This window comes from Suncus etruscus, chromosome 9, assembly GCF_024139225.1.
Source record: "Suncus etruscus isolate mSunEtr1 chromosome 9, mSunEtr1.pri.cur, whole genome shotgun sequence".
In the NCBI taxonomy this organism is placed as follows: domain Eukaryota; kingdom Metazoa; phylum Chordata; class Mammalia; order Eulipotyphla; family Soricidae; genus Suncus; species Suncus etruscus.
In genome coordinates this window covers 46,883,247-46,898,342 of record NC_064856.1, presented here as the reverse complement: position 1 = coordinate 46,898,342, position 15,096 = coordinate 46,883,247, and the positions used below count along the sequence as shown (strand labels likewise).

Below are 15,096 nucleotides of genomic sequence, written 5' to 3'. Positions count from 1 at the left end.
GATGGGGTAGTGGGCTAATATGGGGTGGTTCACAGGCTCTGCCCCTGATCCTTCCACCCACCTCTCAGCATTTGGAAATGCCAAGACCATCCGTAATGACAACTCAAGCCGATTCGGCAAGTACATTGACATCCACTTCAACAAGCGTGGTGCCATTGAGGGCGCCAAGATCGAGCAGTACCTGCTGGAGAAGTCCCGCGTGTGCCGTCAGGTACGAGCCCAGCAGGGCTGGCAGCCTCACTGATCCCAGTTAGAACCTTGGAATTTCACTGGTCCAGGCAGGACGTGTGAAGGGTTTCACTGATCCCCTTTGGGTCAGGGACCTCGCTTTGACCCCTGTGCTGCCTGCTAGCTCTGTGCCCACAGTCCCATTGGAAAGTAGGCCCTGCTGGTTAAAATGGTAAGCTGTGTTGATCATCTTGGTTTTTTCTTCTTTGGTGGTTGTCAAGGGTTGTTCTTGGTGGTACCTGGGCAACCATCTAATTCAGGACATTGAACCAGGGGTTCCCACATGCCAAACCTGCTCTCAGCCATTGGGACATTAGCATCCCATCATCTTGCTTTCAGCTTCTTGATGGCATACTCTTGCCTCTTGTACCCCATTTCTAGGCCCCAGATGAGAGAAACTACCATGTGTTCTACTGCATGCTGGAGGGCATGAGTGAAGATCAGAAGAAGAAGCTGGGCCTTGGCCAAGCCACAGATTATAACTACTTGGCGATGGTAAGGCACTGGAAGGTCACTCAGACCCCTCCCAGCAATTTCAGGGGCAGTTTCTGGCCTGGTGGGTGGGAAATTCCAGAAAACTATCTCCTGCCCCCAACCTGTCTATTACACCCAGGCTTGCATGTGCCACAAGCCAGCCCTCATTCATATACACAAGACCACTTGAACACACACATTCTAAGAAATTCTCAACCTGTCTCACACTCCTCAATGTGCTATCTGGGATGCAGGAAGATATAGACACATGCATGCCCATATATGTGCGGATTTTCAATCCTGAGCATGTGTAGACTCTACCAGCCCCCAGGATTGTTGGATGCAGACTGAAGCATGCTACTGTCTGGCTACCAAGGAGAAGTGAGCACAAGGCTATTGGTGCCACTCAGCACTAGGTGGGCCATTTGCAGGCTGACTGAGGGAAATCAGCTTCCTTAGCCCTGGTAGAGACATGTCTGGAGCAGAGCTGAGCAAAACCACATGGACAGTGGAAGTGATGGCACCTGAGAGAGTTAGATACCAAGGGGTAGGTGTGTGGGCCATGAGTATGACATCATTTTAGAAACTTCCTGGAGTTGGCTGGCATAAGTACACACACATGTTCATACATACACACATACTCACATACATACTCACACTCACACAGGTATACACATTGCACAAACACACACACAGTTCCATGGCCACACTTGGTGGGCAGGCTCTTGGTCATACTGCTTACCTATAGCCCCTCCTACCCAAAGCTACACTGGTGAGGGAGGTGTTGGAGGGCAGGTGACTCATAGCTGCTCCTGGTGTTGTGGCAGGGAAGTTCCTGTCTTCTTACTCCTGGGTTTCTGTCTCCAGCATCTAGATCTCTGGGGGGCGGAGGGTACATGGTGCTCAGTTGGGGAGGTGAGATGTGGCTGATGGGCCTGTGGGCTCAGGCACTTTCTCACTAGGGAACCCCCTCTCCCACCACCTGAAGGGCAACTGCATAGCCTGTGAGGGCAGAGAGGACAGCCAGGAGTACGCCAACATCCGCTCGGCCATGAAGGTGCTCATGTTCACAGACACCGAGAACTGGGAGATCTCCAAGCTGCTGGCTGCCATCCTGCACCTGGGTAACCTGCAATATGAGGGTGAGCAAGGAACCATGGAACAGGGGAAAGAGGGAGGGGACAATGTCGGGTGCACCTAGGCTCTCACCCCCAAAGGCATTAGATCTTTTTATCCTGTCCTTGGTGCCCTGGCTGGTCCCTGGGAACTCAGTTCTGTGAGCATGTGAGTGATGCCAGCTTAAGCGAGCTCAGCTGTAATCAGGGAGACATGGGCATCAGGCAGAAGGAACTGTTCTGAGGACTGCTGCGTTTCCTGGGGAGGAATAGACTGACTAGAGCTAAGTGAGGCAGATCCACAGTGCTGGTGCCAGGAGTCTCTGTGGCACAAGAGCGAAGCCAGGGCAGAAGTGGAGTGAGAGGGGAATGACCACTGGTGTCTGCCCCTTGGGCACTGGGCACCCATGTCTCCCTTCAGTTACCTGTAACTTACGGCTAGAACATTGTGGATGTTGATTGATGCAGGGAAGCATTTGTTCATAGTGCTGGCATCCCCTGTGGGCAGGGCAGGCCCCAGGTCCTCCTGGCTGCCCTACGCTCAGTGTCTCTTGCCCAATGCTGTGCCCTCTTGCCTCCGACAGCCCGCACGTTTGAAAACCTGGATGCTTGTGAGGTTCTCTTCTCCCCATCCCTGGCCACAGCTGCATCCCTGCTTGAGGTCAGTGTCTGGCCTCTGTCCTTGGGATTTGGATTCAGAAACTGGGCCTGTGGGGAGAGACTATGTAGGCCTCCTCTGGGAAGATTCTAGAGCTCAATAGAACAGCCCACCTAAGTAGGGTCTGTGCTGGGTGAAGATCACAGGGCAGACCCCAGGCCTGGAAGCTCCCTGACTGCCCCTGGGGATGGTGTAGCTGGGGGGTTCTATGCTAGGACCCTGACTGGGTCAGTGGGTCATCTTTCACCAGACACTTTCTAGGCTCCGTCCTGGGTTGGGAAACTAGCATGAAGGGAGCAAAGTCAGCCTTCAGAGGGACAGGGAACAGGTCGGGAGCACACGAGTGTCCTTCTTGGCAGGATGGGCTGGGCGGGGGGTGGGGGTAAGGGATGAGCCTTCTCAGAGGAGAGGCTGGCCTTTGTGAGCCTTGCTGGGAAAGCAGGAACAAGGGGGCACTCTGGGTGTGGGGGAGAGACAGCTGTTCAGGAGACTGAGAAACACTTGTCTATGGTCCCTCCAGGTGAACCCCCCAAATCTGATGAACTGCCTGACCAGTCGCACCCTTATCACTCGTGGGGAGACAGTGTCCACGCCGCTGAGCAGGGAGCAGGCGCTGGATGTCCGAGATGCCTTTGTGAAGGTGCTGATCTGCTGTGCGATCCCAGGGGTGCAAAGTGTATGGGGGTTGTAGTTCCAGCAGGAGCCACGGAGCCCATAGGGGCAGCACCTCTGGGTCGGGCTCTAGCATGCATTTAGCTTCAGACCCTGGCCCTGACTCTCCAGGCTAGTGGGCGATTCCGCCCCCTGGCGGGCAGCAGGGTGATAGATAGATAGCAGGGCATTGTGGCCAGAGTCTGGAGCTGTAGGTGGGGCTGAGGTGCTTTCTTTTGGTTCTTCAGGAAGGCGCAGAGTGATTTTCTTTTTTCTGAAAGGGAATGATAGTCCACATCAGGTTAGGAATCTCTGAGTAGGTCAGGGCAAGAGTTGGCTCCCCCGGAGCCCCATTCTCCCCAAGGACTCAGACTACTAGGCCCTGCCAGCTCCATATCCTGCACCCTCTGCCCTCTGCCTGCTCAGATCCACAGGCCCTTCAGAACTGTTTGTTTTTAGGTATTTGTGCTGCCTGTGGGTAGGCCTTTCTGGTTTCTCCAGAGCAGACACGGACAAGCGGCTGGTCTGGTTCCCCCTTGGCCATCTGTTCAGTTCCTCTCCTGTTCCCGACCTGGAGATATTCCAAGCTGATGGGACAGACTGAGATGAATGAGGAAACGGAAGCGCTCAGCAGACCTCCTTTCTAGGGGGCTTTTTGAGCAAAGCTGACTGCTTCACAGAGATGTGAAAGGTGTTGGGGCTGATCAGGGTGCTCTGGACAGAGGCAGCAGTGGGGGGCAGCTCAGGTTTGAATCCCAGCAATGGGTAAAGTCCTAGGGGCACAGGGCTGGGCCGTCTGATGCTGTGTCCTCCCAGGGGATCTACGGGCGGCTCTTCGTGTGGATTGTGGACAAGATCAATGCGGCTATTTACAAGCCCCCCTCCCAGGAAGTGAAGAACTCCCGCCGGTCCATCGGCCTCCTGGACATCTTTGGGTTTGAGAACTTTGCAGTGAACAGGTACCCTCATGGGGTGTGGCCCTGTAAGAATTTTCCCAGCACATGGACATAAGAAGTGTCACATCTCCCCTTTTAAGCTACACCCAGAAACTGTGGGAGTGCACAGGCCTAGCACATGTGAGGCCCTGGGGTCCATTCCAGTACCTCATGGTCCTCAGTACCCGCTCATATGGCATCATGCTGTGGGGCCTGAGCACTAGTGTGATACCCGAGCCACCAGCCACCCCTCAGGTGTGGCCCCTATAAAGAGAGAAGCAATACCTAGTGAAGTGATGCTTCAGGCACCCTCTGCCAGGCCCTTGGAGCATTGGTCCTTCCATTATCCTCCAATCCCTAGGGCCTCTGACACCTTTTGGACTGGGATGGGAACAAGATGCCTAGAAGAAGGTGGGGCTTGTTCTGAGCAACATCTAGGTTGGAGGGAAGGATCCTTGGCCACACTCAGGGTTCTACTACTCCTGGGGACTGCATGAGAGTTCAGGGGATTGGAGCAGGCTCAGGGGAAGCCCATCTACCTACCCACTTATGAGCTGTGTAACCCTGGAAATCATATCAGTGATGTCATGTTTGCAAGTCTCCAAACCTTTCCTCACCATCCAACACCCTGTCTCTACCATGTTCTCCCAGAGAATATGGGTTTGGAGCTCAGATGCCCCTCTCATGTGCTGTTACTGTCCTTTTGGGTGCTTCTGTAACCCATCCCTTGCACCTTGGGGTTTCCCCTCCTAGGGCAGAGGACCTCTGCAAGGAAGTGCCCTGAGCCCCTGGTTTGAGTCATCACCCCTCCTCTCATTTGCAGAGTGACCCGGGGACTGTGCTCTGCCCTTGCTGGACCTCTGTGTCCTCTGGGGAAGAGGGGCAGGGACATGACCACTCATGGAGGCTGGGCGGGTAGACTTGCCCCAGAGTTGCCATGGAAGTGGAGCTAGTACCTGGGCTGCAGAGCAGGGTCTGAGCAGTTCCCCCACTGCCCTGCACCTCCCCACAGCTTTGAGCAGCTCTGCATCAACTTTGCCAATGAGCACCTGCAGCAGTTCTTCGTGCGGCACGTGTTCAAGCTGGAGCAGGAGGAATATGACCTGGAGAGCATCGACTGGCTGCATATCGAATTCACTGACAACCAGGATGCCCTGGACATGATCGCCAATAAGCCTATGAACATCATTTCCCTCATCGATGAAGAGAGCAAGTTTCCCAAGGTGGGTGGGCTGCAGGTGGAGCCAGAATGGTCCTTCCAAGCTCCAGGCCTCAGTATTTCCATCTGCAAGATGGGACAAAATGAGACCATTTTCTGGGATGGTTTGGGGATTATTCAAGTGTTTTTTTGGTCTGGTGTGAGGGAATCACCATTAGTCCTCTGGTCCTGGGCCAAGTGATGAAGAGATGAACATGCGGTTGAACCAGAATAAGGGCTCTGACAGTCTACCTCGGGGTAAGGGAGAGATTATTCCATGATTGCAATCTTGACAAATCAATGTGCTTTTCATTTTGTTTGTTTTGGGGGCCATACCTGGTGCTACTCAGGAATTAATTCTGATTCTGTGTTCAGGGATTACTCCTGGCAGAGCTCAGGGAACCCTATGGGGTGTCAGGGGTCAAACTTGGGTCAACTGCATTCGAGACAAGCACCTTAGCTGCTGTACAATCACTCTTGTCCCCTGGATATCAGTGTTCTGAGTTGGAATACACTTTCACGAGGGGATCGTTTCACACACCACCCACCCCCCCACACCGACAGATGGGAAAAATAGAAGCTCCAGGAAAATATGTTTCTGTGTGGGGTATAGATAAAGGGAAGTGGAAGCTTTGGAGAGAGACAGAATAGAGGTGAGGGTTGCAAAGGCCTGGAACAGGAAAGGCATTGGGCCTAGTGAAGACTGGGGTGGGAAGTGAGGCTGGGATGAATAGCTGTCCTGGGTTCTTTCAGGGCACAGACACCACCATGTTGCATAAGCTAAATTCTCAGCACAAACTCAACTCCAACTACATCCCCCCCAAGAACAACTACGACACCCAGTTTGGGATCAACCACTTTGCAGGCATCGTCTACTATGAAAGTAAAGGTAAGTCTCTTTCTTTGACCCCACTGTGTCCCCTTCTCCAAGACAAAGATTTGGGTGTGGGGATATAGAGAGAATCATTCCTAGGAAACTTTGGGTTCTGTCCTCTCTTTTATTTTGGAAGACAGAACCTCCCAAGAAGTGTTTAGGGGGCCAGAGGCTTCTCCTGGTAATCTTCACCCACTGACTGCTGCTTCAGTGGAAAGGTTCGAGGAAGCTATATGGCTTAGGTCCTGCTGTGTTGGCGATTACTTGGGCCACCCTTGATGGTGTTCAGGAGTTTCATCGTTGGGTAAACCATGTGTTACTAGGGACAAAACAGGGAACAGCTAAAAACAAAAAACATGCCCGAACATCTGTGCTATCTCTCTGGCCCCTATTGTTTTATTTGATGTTGTTGTTCTGTATAGTTTGTTTTTATTTTCAGAGAGCTCTTAATAATTTTTTTTTGTTTTTGTTTTTGGGCTACACCCGGCTTTGCTCAGGGGTTACTCCTGGCTGTCTGCTCAGAAATAGCTCCTGGCAGGCATGGGGGACCATATGGGACACTGGGATTCGAACCAACCACCTTTGGTCCTGAATCAGCTGCTTGCAATGCAAACGCCGCTGTGCTATCTCTCCGGGCCCTAATAATTATTTTTTAAAGATTTTTTTTTTTTTTTTGGTTTTTGGGCCACACACGGTGACACTCAGGGGTTACTCCTGGCTATGCACTCAGAAGTCGCTCCTGGCTTGGACCATATGGGACGCCAGGGATCGAACCACGGTCCATCCTAGGCTAGCGCAGGCAAGGCAGGCACCTTACCTCTAGTGCTACCGCACCAGCCTCTAGCTCTTAATAATTTTATATAGTAATAAAATTTTACAGTTTTAAGAACTCTTAATAATTCAGTAGCATTGAGTACACCTGCAATATCATGCAACCTCGCTGCTAGGCAGAGCCTAGCAGAAATTCCGCACACATTCTTGCCTCCCCAGCTCAGAGGCCAGGCACCTCTGCTGCTTTCTGTCCTGTTGTAGCAGATTGTCTACTGCTCTAGGTACCTCGTGTAAGTGGAAGCAGGCACTGTGTGATGTTCTGTGTGTGTTATATAGTTATATAGTGCAGCACTCTCCAGGTTTATCCATATTGGAGCATGTGTCCTTCTTTTCTTTTATTGTGTGGAGGCACCCTGCAGTGCTCAGGGTTTAACTGTCTCTACACTCAGGGATGATACCTGGGTGGATTTGGAGGAACAGGTGAGGAGCCGGAGATCAACCCAGCCTGAATGTCCTTTCTCTTTTCTCTCCTTTGTGTGGACACATACCTCATCTATCCATCTATGGGAGGGGGGACGTTTGGGTGTCTGCACCTCCGGACTTGTGCAGAATGCCGCCGTGAATATGGGCATGTTTGTCTGAATCTCTGCTTTCTGCTCTCAGGTGGGACCAGTGCACTAGTAAGACAAGTCAGCAGAGATTCCAAAAGGGGCTGGGTTAACTGTTCTCATGTGACACTATCCAGCCTCTAGGGTTCAAAGTCTAATTATTAACCAAGCCTCAAAGAGAAGCACGGGCAGGGCAGCATCTTCTCTGGAAGGAGCAACTGAGTTTGTGTTAAAGCTGGGCTTGGGGGCTGGAGAGATAGCATGGAGGTAATGTGTTTGCCTTACATGCAGAAGGTCGGTGGTTCGAATCCCGGCATCCCATATGGTTCCCTGAGCCTGCCAGGAGCGATTTCTGAGCATGGAGCCAGGAGTAACCCCTGAGTGCTGCCGGGTGTGACCCAAAAACCAAAAGGAAAAAAAAAAAAAAGCTGGGCATGGGAAAGAGGGTAAGAATAGTTGGAGAATAGTGGCAATGAAAACAGACAAATGCTTAGCTCATTCTTCCTGCTGAGTTGGTCCAGGAGACCTCTTTGTGGATCCCCAAGCTGTGTTGCAGTGATGGGCACAAAGGCTGAAGAATCCCAAGCACAGTTGCTGCACTACATATAATTTTTTGGTTTGCTAGTTTTGTTTTTCTTTCCATACCTGGCAATGTTTTGCAGGGCTACTTCTGGCTCTGTGTTCAAGGCTCACTCCTAGCTGTGTGTGAACATCTATTTGTGCTTGTGGTATCATACAGTCCTGAGGATTGAACCTGGGACTCCCACATGCAGAGCATGTGCTCAGCCCTTTGAACCACTAGTGGGGAAGGACTGTTGGACAAATGAGAGCATCTGTTGTTTGGAGTCATTAAGATTTTCACTTTTTCCTGATTTTCGGCTGATTCGCTGAGAATTTGTGGGTTATCCAGCTTCCTGCTGAGGAGTCAGACATGATAGCAATAGCATAGTTAGAACATTCTAGAATGAAACACAAGGTTCATGTTTTGAGTTTGAAAACTGAGTCCCAGAGAAAGAAATGATGTTCCCTGGCAGCAGGAATCTGGTCTGAGCAACATTTCCCATTTTGTTTTGCTTTTGATTCTGGCCTTTGGGCCATGACTGACAATTCTCAGAGCTTACTTTAGACTCTGTGCTTCGGAAATCACTCCTGGTGAGGCTGGGGACCAGATGGAATTCTGGGGTTCAACACAACCCAGACTGCCTTCAAGACAATCCCTGTACCCACTGTACTATTTCTCCCACTCAGAGCTAGGATAATATATCTTTTATTTTTAGCTAACATGGTCCCCTCTGTGGGCCATCCCTAAGTGCTCAAGACCCTTCCACTACTGTCTCTGGCACCTCCAGTCCTCCTTTCATTCCTCCCTACCAGTCCCTCTCTGCCTGGTCATCTCAGTTTTGTTTGTCCTCATTGGATACTGAGCTTGGGTGGATCTGAGATCCTCCTGGCCCAAACGGAGCCAGAGTCTATTGAGGTGGGGATGAGAAGCTAGGAGGTGTGACTGCTCTTTGCCACTCCCAGGTTTCCTGGAGAAGAACCGGGACACCCTACATGGGGACATCATCCAACTGGTCCACTCTTCCCGAAACAAGTTCATCAAGCAGATCTTCCAGACAGACGTCGCCATGGTAATGTGGGGGCAGGGCTTCTACTGGGCAGAAAGGCCTCCAGCATCACCTACATCTAGGTCCCACTCTCACCCCCAATCTTGGGTGCAGTGCCTCTGACTTCCACTGCACTAGTCTGCTCTAGGCTGCAGTGGGTTAGTGATGCATCCACCAAGATGCTCCCCAGGCCACCTGCTGTACTGAAGCAGGGCTGAGCTGCGATGCAAGTCCCAGAGAAGGGCTGTCTTGGAGGTCTCAGAGCAGAGCATGAGCTGGCCTGGGTTTCATATGGGGCTGCTGCCAGTTCCTCCATCAGCTTTAGAGGAAACTCTCTTCCAGCCTTATGAGGACACATGTACCTTATACCCCATACCCAGGAGTCCCTGGGGAAAGTGATATTTTCACTTCCAATTTCATCTGACCCAAGAATGGGAGACTGCTGCCTTTCTCCTCAGAGGCATAGAAAGGGAATTTCACATTTGCTCATGGAGGTGGGGTTCCCTGAGGATGATGAAGGGTTCAGGCAGGGTCCACCCTAGGGCACTCATGTCCAATCAGTGCCCCTCAGCACAGCTGTCTACCCAGAAGGTCCTCTCAGCTCCCCGATTTCCTCCTACCATCTGACCCACCTTCTCTCCTTGCTCCCCTCACCTGTCTCCCTATACTGTGATTCCTGCTCTAGTTTCTCTGTGGTTACTCATCCGGCTCTCTCCGCCAGTCAGCAGTTCCAGCAAAGGTAAATGACACAGCCCTGGCCAGGGCTGTGGAATGCGGCCATCTCTGGGCCCTGTTCTGTAGTGCACTGTGTTATTTTGGGGATTTAGTTTTGAGTGTGGGTTTTCCTCTGGGGGGTGGGGGCGCGAGGGGATTGTGGCTGGCCCAGTGGTGCTCAGGGGTCCCTCCTGGCAGTGCAAGATGGAACCCAAGCAGGCCTGCATATGTCAGGCTGCGCTCTGGCCCTCTAAGTCCACCTCCAGCCAGGGTGTGTTTTTCTGTGGAGTGATTTGTGAAGTGAATTGGCTTTTTTTTTTTTTTTTTTTTTTTTGACTTTCTGAGGTGTGCCCTGGTGGTGTCTCAGTTCCTGAAAGGAGGAACTGAGTTCTAGAATAAGGGGAGAGTCTTGTCTAGTGTAGCTGTGTGCTGGGGGTGGGGGTAGGGAGTGTAGTACCCAAACCCTCATCTCGTGTTGTGTCTCTGAGACCTGTAGGCCTACTTGCTCCTCCAGCCTTGGGGAGAGATTCTGTGTGGCCTGGGAAGGTGCCCTGAGACCCTGTGAGCTGGAGGAGTGGGTGGGATCTTGTGCATGTTTGTAGGTGGGGCTGGTTGGAGGAAGCTCAGAGATGGGATATGACCAGTTGTGCTATCTCCTTTGAGGAGCTTTTAAGCCCTGAGCCTGTTGGCTGAGTTCTAAGAGGGCCAGGAGCAGATAAGGTGGAGGAGAGTAAGTGAAGCAGGGGAGAGAGAACCTGGCATTGGGGAGTCCAGAGGGGGTGATTTTCCAGTCTGACTTATAACAGTCTCAATAAGGCTGCTGTGCTGATTGTGGCATGTGGAAACAGACAGGGATTCAGTCTGGAAGTGACACAGGAATCTAAGAAGCCAACTCCACTTGGAGCAGAGGAAGGTGGTCTGAGGGGGGCAGTCCCAATCTCTTTGGCATAAAGAGGCAGATAGAGAGACTGGCAGATTGACTAAGAGAAGACTCATGGGTGATTTCTAGGCTGAGTGCTTGGGATGGTGGTCACAGTGGTGAGAGCCCAGAGATGCCAGGACCCAGTTTGGCAGCATTTCATTCAGCCCAGTGCTCTTAACTGTCACTCATGTTCAGCTCTGGTGATGGGCCCAACCATCCTCAGATTGCTCACTGCCCCAGAGGAGACAAACAGAATGTTACAGAGTCATATTGGAAAGAACAAAAGGGCATTTGTCAAGTGTTGCCTATGTGTTTTGTACATTTCTGTGTTGTGTGCTATGTATATGTGTTCTTTCTCTGTTACTGTGTATATTTGTGAGTACATGTATATTGTGTGTATCCAATGTGCTATATGTTGTTTGTTGAATCTAGTGTGTGAGTTGCATCATGTGCTGTACATGAATGCTGTATATAGGCTCTGGGCGTGAGCACATACACATGACAATGCTGCACTGTATAATGTGACATGCGTGTAATATGTATGCTTACTGGGTACTCTCTGTATATGTTGTATGTACATTGTTTGCTGTGCCTGTGATAATGTTTTCCATATACATTTGTGCTGTGCTCAGTTATATGTGTGCTTGCTAAGTGCTATGGACTGTATATGCTACATGTGTGCTGTAGGCGATTGTTGTGTGTGAGCACAGTTACTGTGCGTGTGCTGTGCTTGCTCAATGTATGTATCCGATGTGTATTTGTGTGCATGTGTGCTCCAAGTATCTGTGTGTATGTGTGCAACAGTAGAAGTGTGTGTATATTGTATATGCATTTACAGTGGTGTGAGTATTATGTGTATGACCACGTACAGTGTGTGTGGTACCTGTGCGGGTGTGTGAAGAAATATGTGTGTATATTGTATGTGACATGTGTGTCTTTACTGTGTGTGGTATGTGCATATATGTGCTATGTGTGAGGAAGTGTGTGGAGTGTATGCATTTGCTGTGTGTGTGAGTGGTTGGAGTGTCACCTCCCCTGGACAATTGCCCGTCCATGGATCAGTAGTAATACTGATTGAATCAGGTTTGGAGGCTGCAGATCCGACACACACCTCAGCCCAGCACAAACCCTACAAGATGCCTGAAATATCAAAAATAACTGAAGAGCTATTTCAAATGAAACGAAGCCAAGCCCTGTTGGGACAGCCCCGTGCTGGCTGCTGACCCTTCTCAGAGAGTTTCCCTTTGGTGGGCACTTGCATAATGCCTAACTCATTCTAGCTTATTGCCCTCTGCCTCCTCCTGTCCCCCAAATTTCATAAATCTGTTTGACTTCAGAATTCCAGCGCTACAGGATACTACATACAGTTTTGATTCACCATTACAAATTGTCCAGTTCACTGAAGAGATAATTTCACCCAAAATAAGTAGCCAGGAAAACAGCATGAGTTGCTTTGCTATCTAAATGTCAGTCTGAGACCTTTTCTTTTCTTTTTGCTGCTCAGTCCTCTCCTGGCAAATTACCTTTTCAGTTCAGGGTTCTGGGAGGTGGAGTCCTGCAAGACAAGGAGGTGGGGGTGGTGGTGCAGAGAGTGGCTGAGCAGTGGCTGGAGCAGGTAGAGACGCCTCTTTTGGGGCCACCATGACTTCCCTAGAAGCATCTCTACCTGCTCACAGCTAACACCAAGTCGCTTCCAGGGAGCTGAGCACGTAAGTCTCTTGACATAGCCTGTCCAGCCCATAGGTGGCACCGTTCTCTCTCAGGCCGGTTTAGTGACCTGCCCAAGACCACACAGCTGAGCGATGTTTGAGATGATCCAGTGTCTGGGGGTAGCCAGGACTGGTCAGTCACTGGTCTCCTGCAGGAGAGGAAGGTAGAGATTCACAGGGTCGTGCCTCTTCCCATGCCCGCTTGCAGGGCTGCAGGGCTGAAGATTTGGGGGAGTCTCTCTGGGTTCTTGCGGGCAACATCTGCAGCTTAGCAGAGACACACACACAGGGAAACCCCAAGCTTCGCTAGGCAACTCTCCCTGCAGCCCTAACCCGGGCTTCCTGAGGGCTGGAGGCCAAGCCCGCCCCTTGCACGCCTGTGGTCTGTCTCGCAGGGCGCCGAGACCAGGAAGCGATCGCCCACACTTAGCAGCCAGTTCAAGCGGTCCCTGGAGCAGCTGATGCGCACACTCAGCGGCTGCCAGCCCTTCTTTGTGCGCTGCATCAAGCCCAACGAGTTCAAGAAGCCCATGGTGAGTGCTGGGGTGTCTCCAGACCCAGGGAGGTGTGGGGAGAGGGACCAGCTTAGGGTGAGGGCGAGGGTGGGTAGATGGTGCATGATGTGGGATTTTGCTCTCTTTGAAGACCTACTGGGTGCCTGAGTGGTGTACACAAAACAGGTGCCCTATTTATAGGAGGCAACAGGTGCCCGAAAGTCTGCAGAGGGCCTGAGATGGATTCAAAGCCCCACTCAGCCTCCTGAGCTGGACAGCTGGAGACAGGTCACTTAATTCATTCGTGCCTTGGTTTTCTCAAAGACGAAAATGGAAGCCATCACACTCTCTCTCAAGTGTATTCTATACCTAATGCTCCAAATGTACCTGGTAGATGTCTAGAAAGCCAGCTGTACTTTTGCTGTGGCCCGCCTTTGAAAGCCTCCTCTCCTATCGGTCAGGTTAATAGATATATCCTCCTTGAAGCCTTCCTGGTTTCTTCTGGCTGGTTAGAAATATTCCCACTTAAAAAATTCCTTACTCTTTGGAGTCACCTTTTTGGACCCTTTCTGTGTGCCAGACACAAGCTAGGTGATCTCAGTATAAAGTCTGATGCATTCTTCTTAACCAGCTGAAAGTGAAGGCGCACAGTTGCCCCTCATTCAATTTGGGGCCAGAGGCTCTGGGAGGTGAAGTGGCTTGAGACTGCTGACTGGACCACAGAGCTGAGTTGTTTACCATCCGCCTCTTTCCAGAGTCCCAGAGGGAAGCCTGGGCCACATGGCCTGGGAGGGAAGGAAGGCGGGAGGGAGAGGCCAGGGCAACGCCAGGGAAAGTGTCTGCGGGAGAGGAAGCAGGTGGCGGAAACCAACATCCCCCCCCAGTGTGGAAAACATTCTCCAGAGTGGGCTCGACCAGTGCTGGAGCTCAAGAGGGTCTGAGCAGTGGAGCTGTAAGTGACTCTAGCCAGCTCCTCACGGGAAAACCTCCTTGGGGTTGGGGCTGAGCAAGGAACCCGTCAAGGCAGTTGGTCACCATCTCTCCTGCTCTAAATGTGGTGCCTGCCTAAAGCCTCTCTGAGATTTTCTCCAAGAATTCCCATTTCACCCCATCATCCTAACAAATAATTTTGTACTACTTAGAGAGAAATGGTGCCCCTTGGGCGCACACAAGTGTGAAAGAGGCTTGCCTCAGGAGTATATGCTTTGGGGCCGGAGTGGTAGCGCAAGCAGTAAGGCATTTGTCTTGCATATGCTAACCTAGGATGGACCGCGGTTCCATACCCCCATGTCCCATATGGTCCCCAAGCCAGGAGTGATTTCTGAGAACATAGCTAGGAGTAACCCCTGAGCATCACCGGGTGTGGCCCAAAAACAAACAAACAAAAATAAAATAAGAAAGAGAAAAGAAAATAAAAATAAAAATAAAATAAAAGAGTATATGCTTTAAAGCTTCTACCGCTTTGCACATGCTGGTCCCGCCCCTCAAGTGTCCTGTCTCTTGTTAGGGTGAGAGCAGATACCGCCTCTTCCAGAAAGTTCCCCCTAGATGTCGGAAGAAAATGAAGCACATGGCTCACCCTGCTCCAGCATCTTATTTTCTGTGTGGGTTTGAGCTGCAGATCCCGACTCAGATCTCTGAGATCTCTGGAGCTGGGGCAGTGCGGAGCAGGGAGGGCCCCAGTGCTGATTCCCTTGTCTCTGTGCCCACAGCTGTTTGACCGGCACCTGTGCGTGCGTCAGTTGCGCTACTCAGGGATGATGGAGACAATCAGGATCCGCAGGGCCGGCTACCCCATCCGCTACAGCTTCGTGGAATTTGTGGAGCGGTACCGAGTGCTGCTGCCTGGCGTGAAGCCAGCCTACAAGCAGGTACACAACTGGGACGCACCTGGTGGGACGAGGCTGCCAGCTCCCTTTCCCCGTGTGGACCTTGTTTAGACTGAGCTGCTTTGGCTCTTTGCTGGGCATGACTAGAAAAGTACAGGTGGGCCACAGAGGGCCTCCTGGGCTCTGACCATTGTATGTTGGCCCACATGGAATCACACCTGAGTGTAACAGACATGACTTAGCCGCCTGGTAGGTCCCGGATGTTCCATGGTAAAATTTTTGTCATCATCTGTATCACATCGCATGTGG

General features: G+C 51.4%; 1 protein-coding gene across 1 annotated transcript in view; it reads left to right on the top strand.

The window, feature by feature from the left end:
* Positions 1-15,096, top strand: part of MYO7A (myosin VIIA) — an 89,441-nt gene that overhangs the window by 29,436 nt on the left and 44,909 nt on the right. The window contains exons 7-17 of the mRNA XM_049780497.1: positions 69-211; positions 610-723; positions 1,691-1,844; positions 2,402-2,478; positions 2,996-3,115; positions 3,943-4,085; positions 5,074-5,284; positions 6,013-6,148; positions 9,037-9,143; positions 12,860-12,997; positions 14,671-14,829. Of these exons, the coding sequence (XP_049636454.1) occupies positions 69-211; positions 610-723; positions 1,691-1,844; positions 2,402-2,478; positions 2,996-3,115; positions 3,943-4,085; positions 5,074-5,284; positions 6,013-6,148; positions 9,037-9,143; positions 12,860-12,997; positions 14,671-14,829 (1,502 nt within the window). The remainder of the gene's footprint in view (positions 1-68; positions 212-609; positions 724-1,690; positions 1,845-2,401; positions 2,479-2,995; positions 3,116-3,942; positions 4,086-5,073; positions 5,285-6,012; positions 6,149-9,036; positions 9,144-12,859; positions 12,998-14,670; positions 14,830-15,096) is intronic.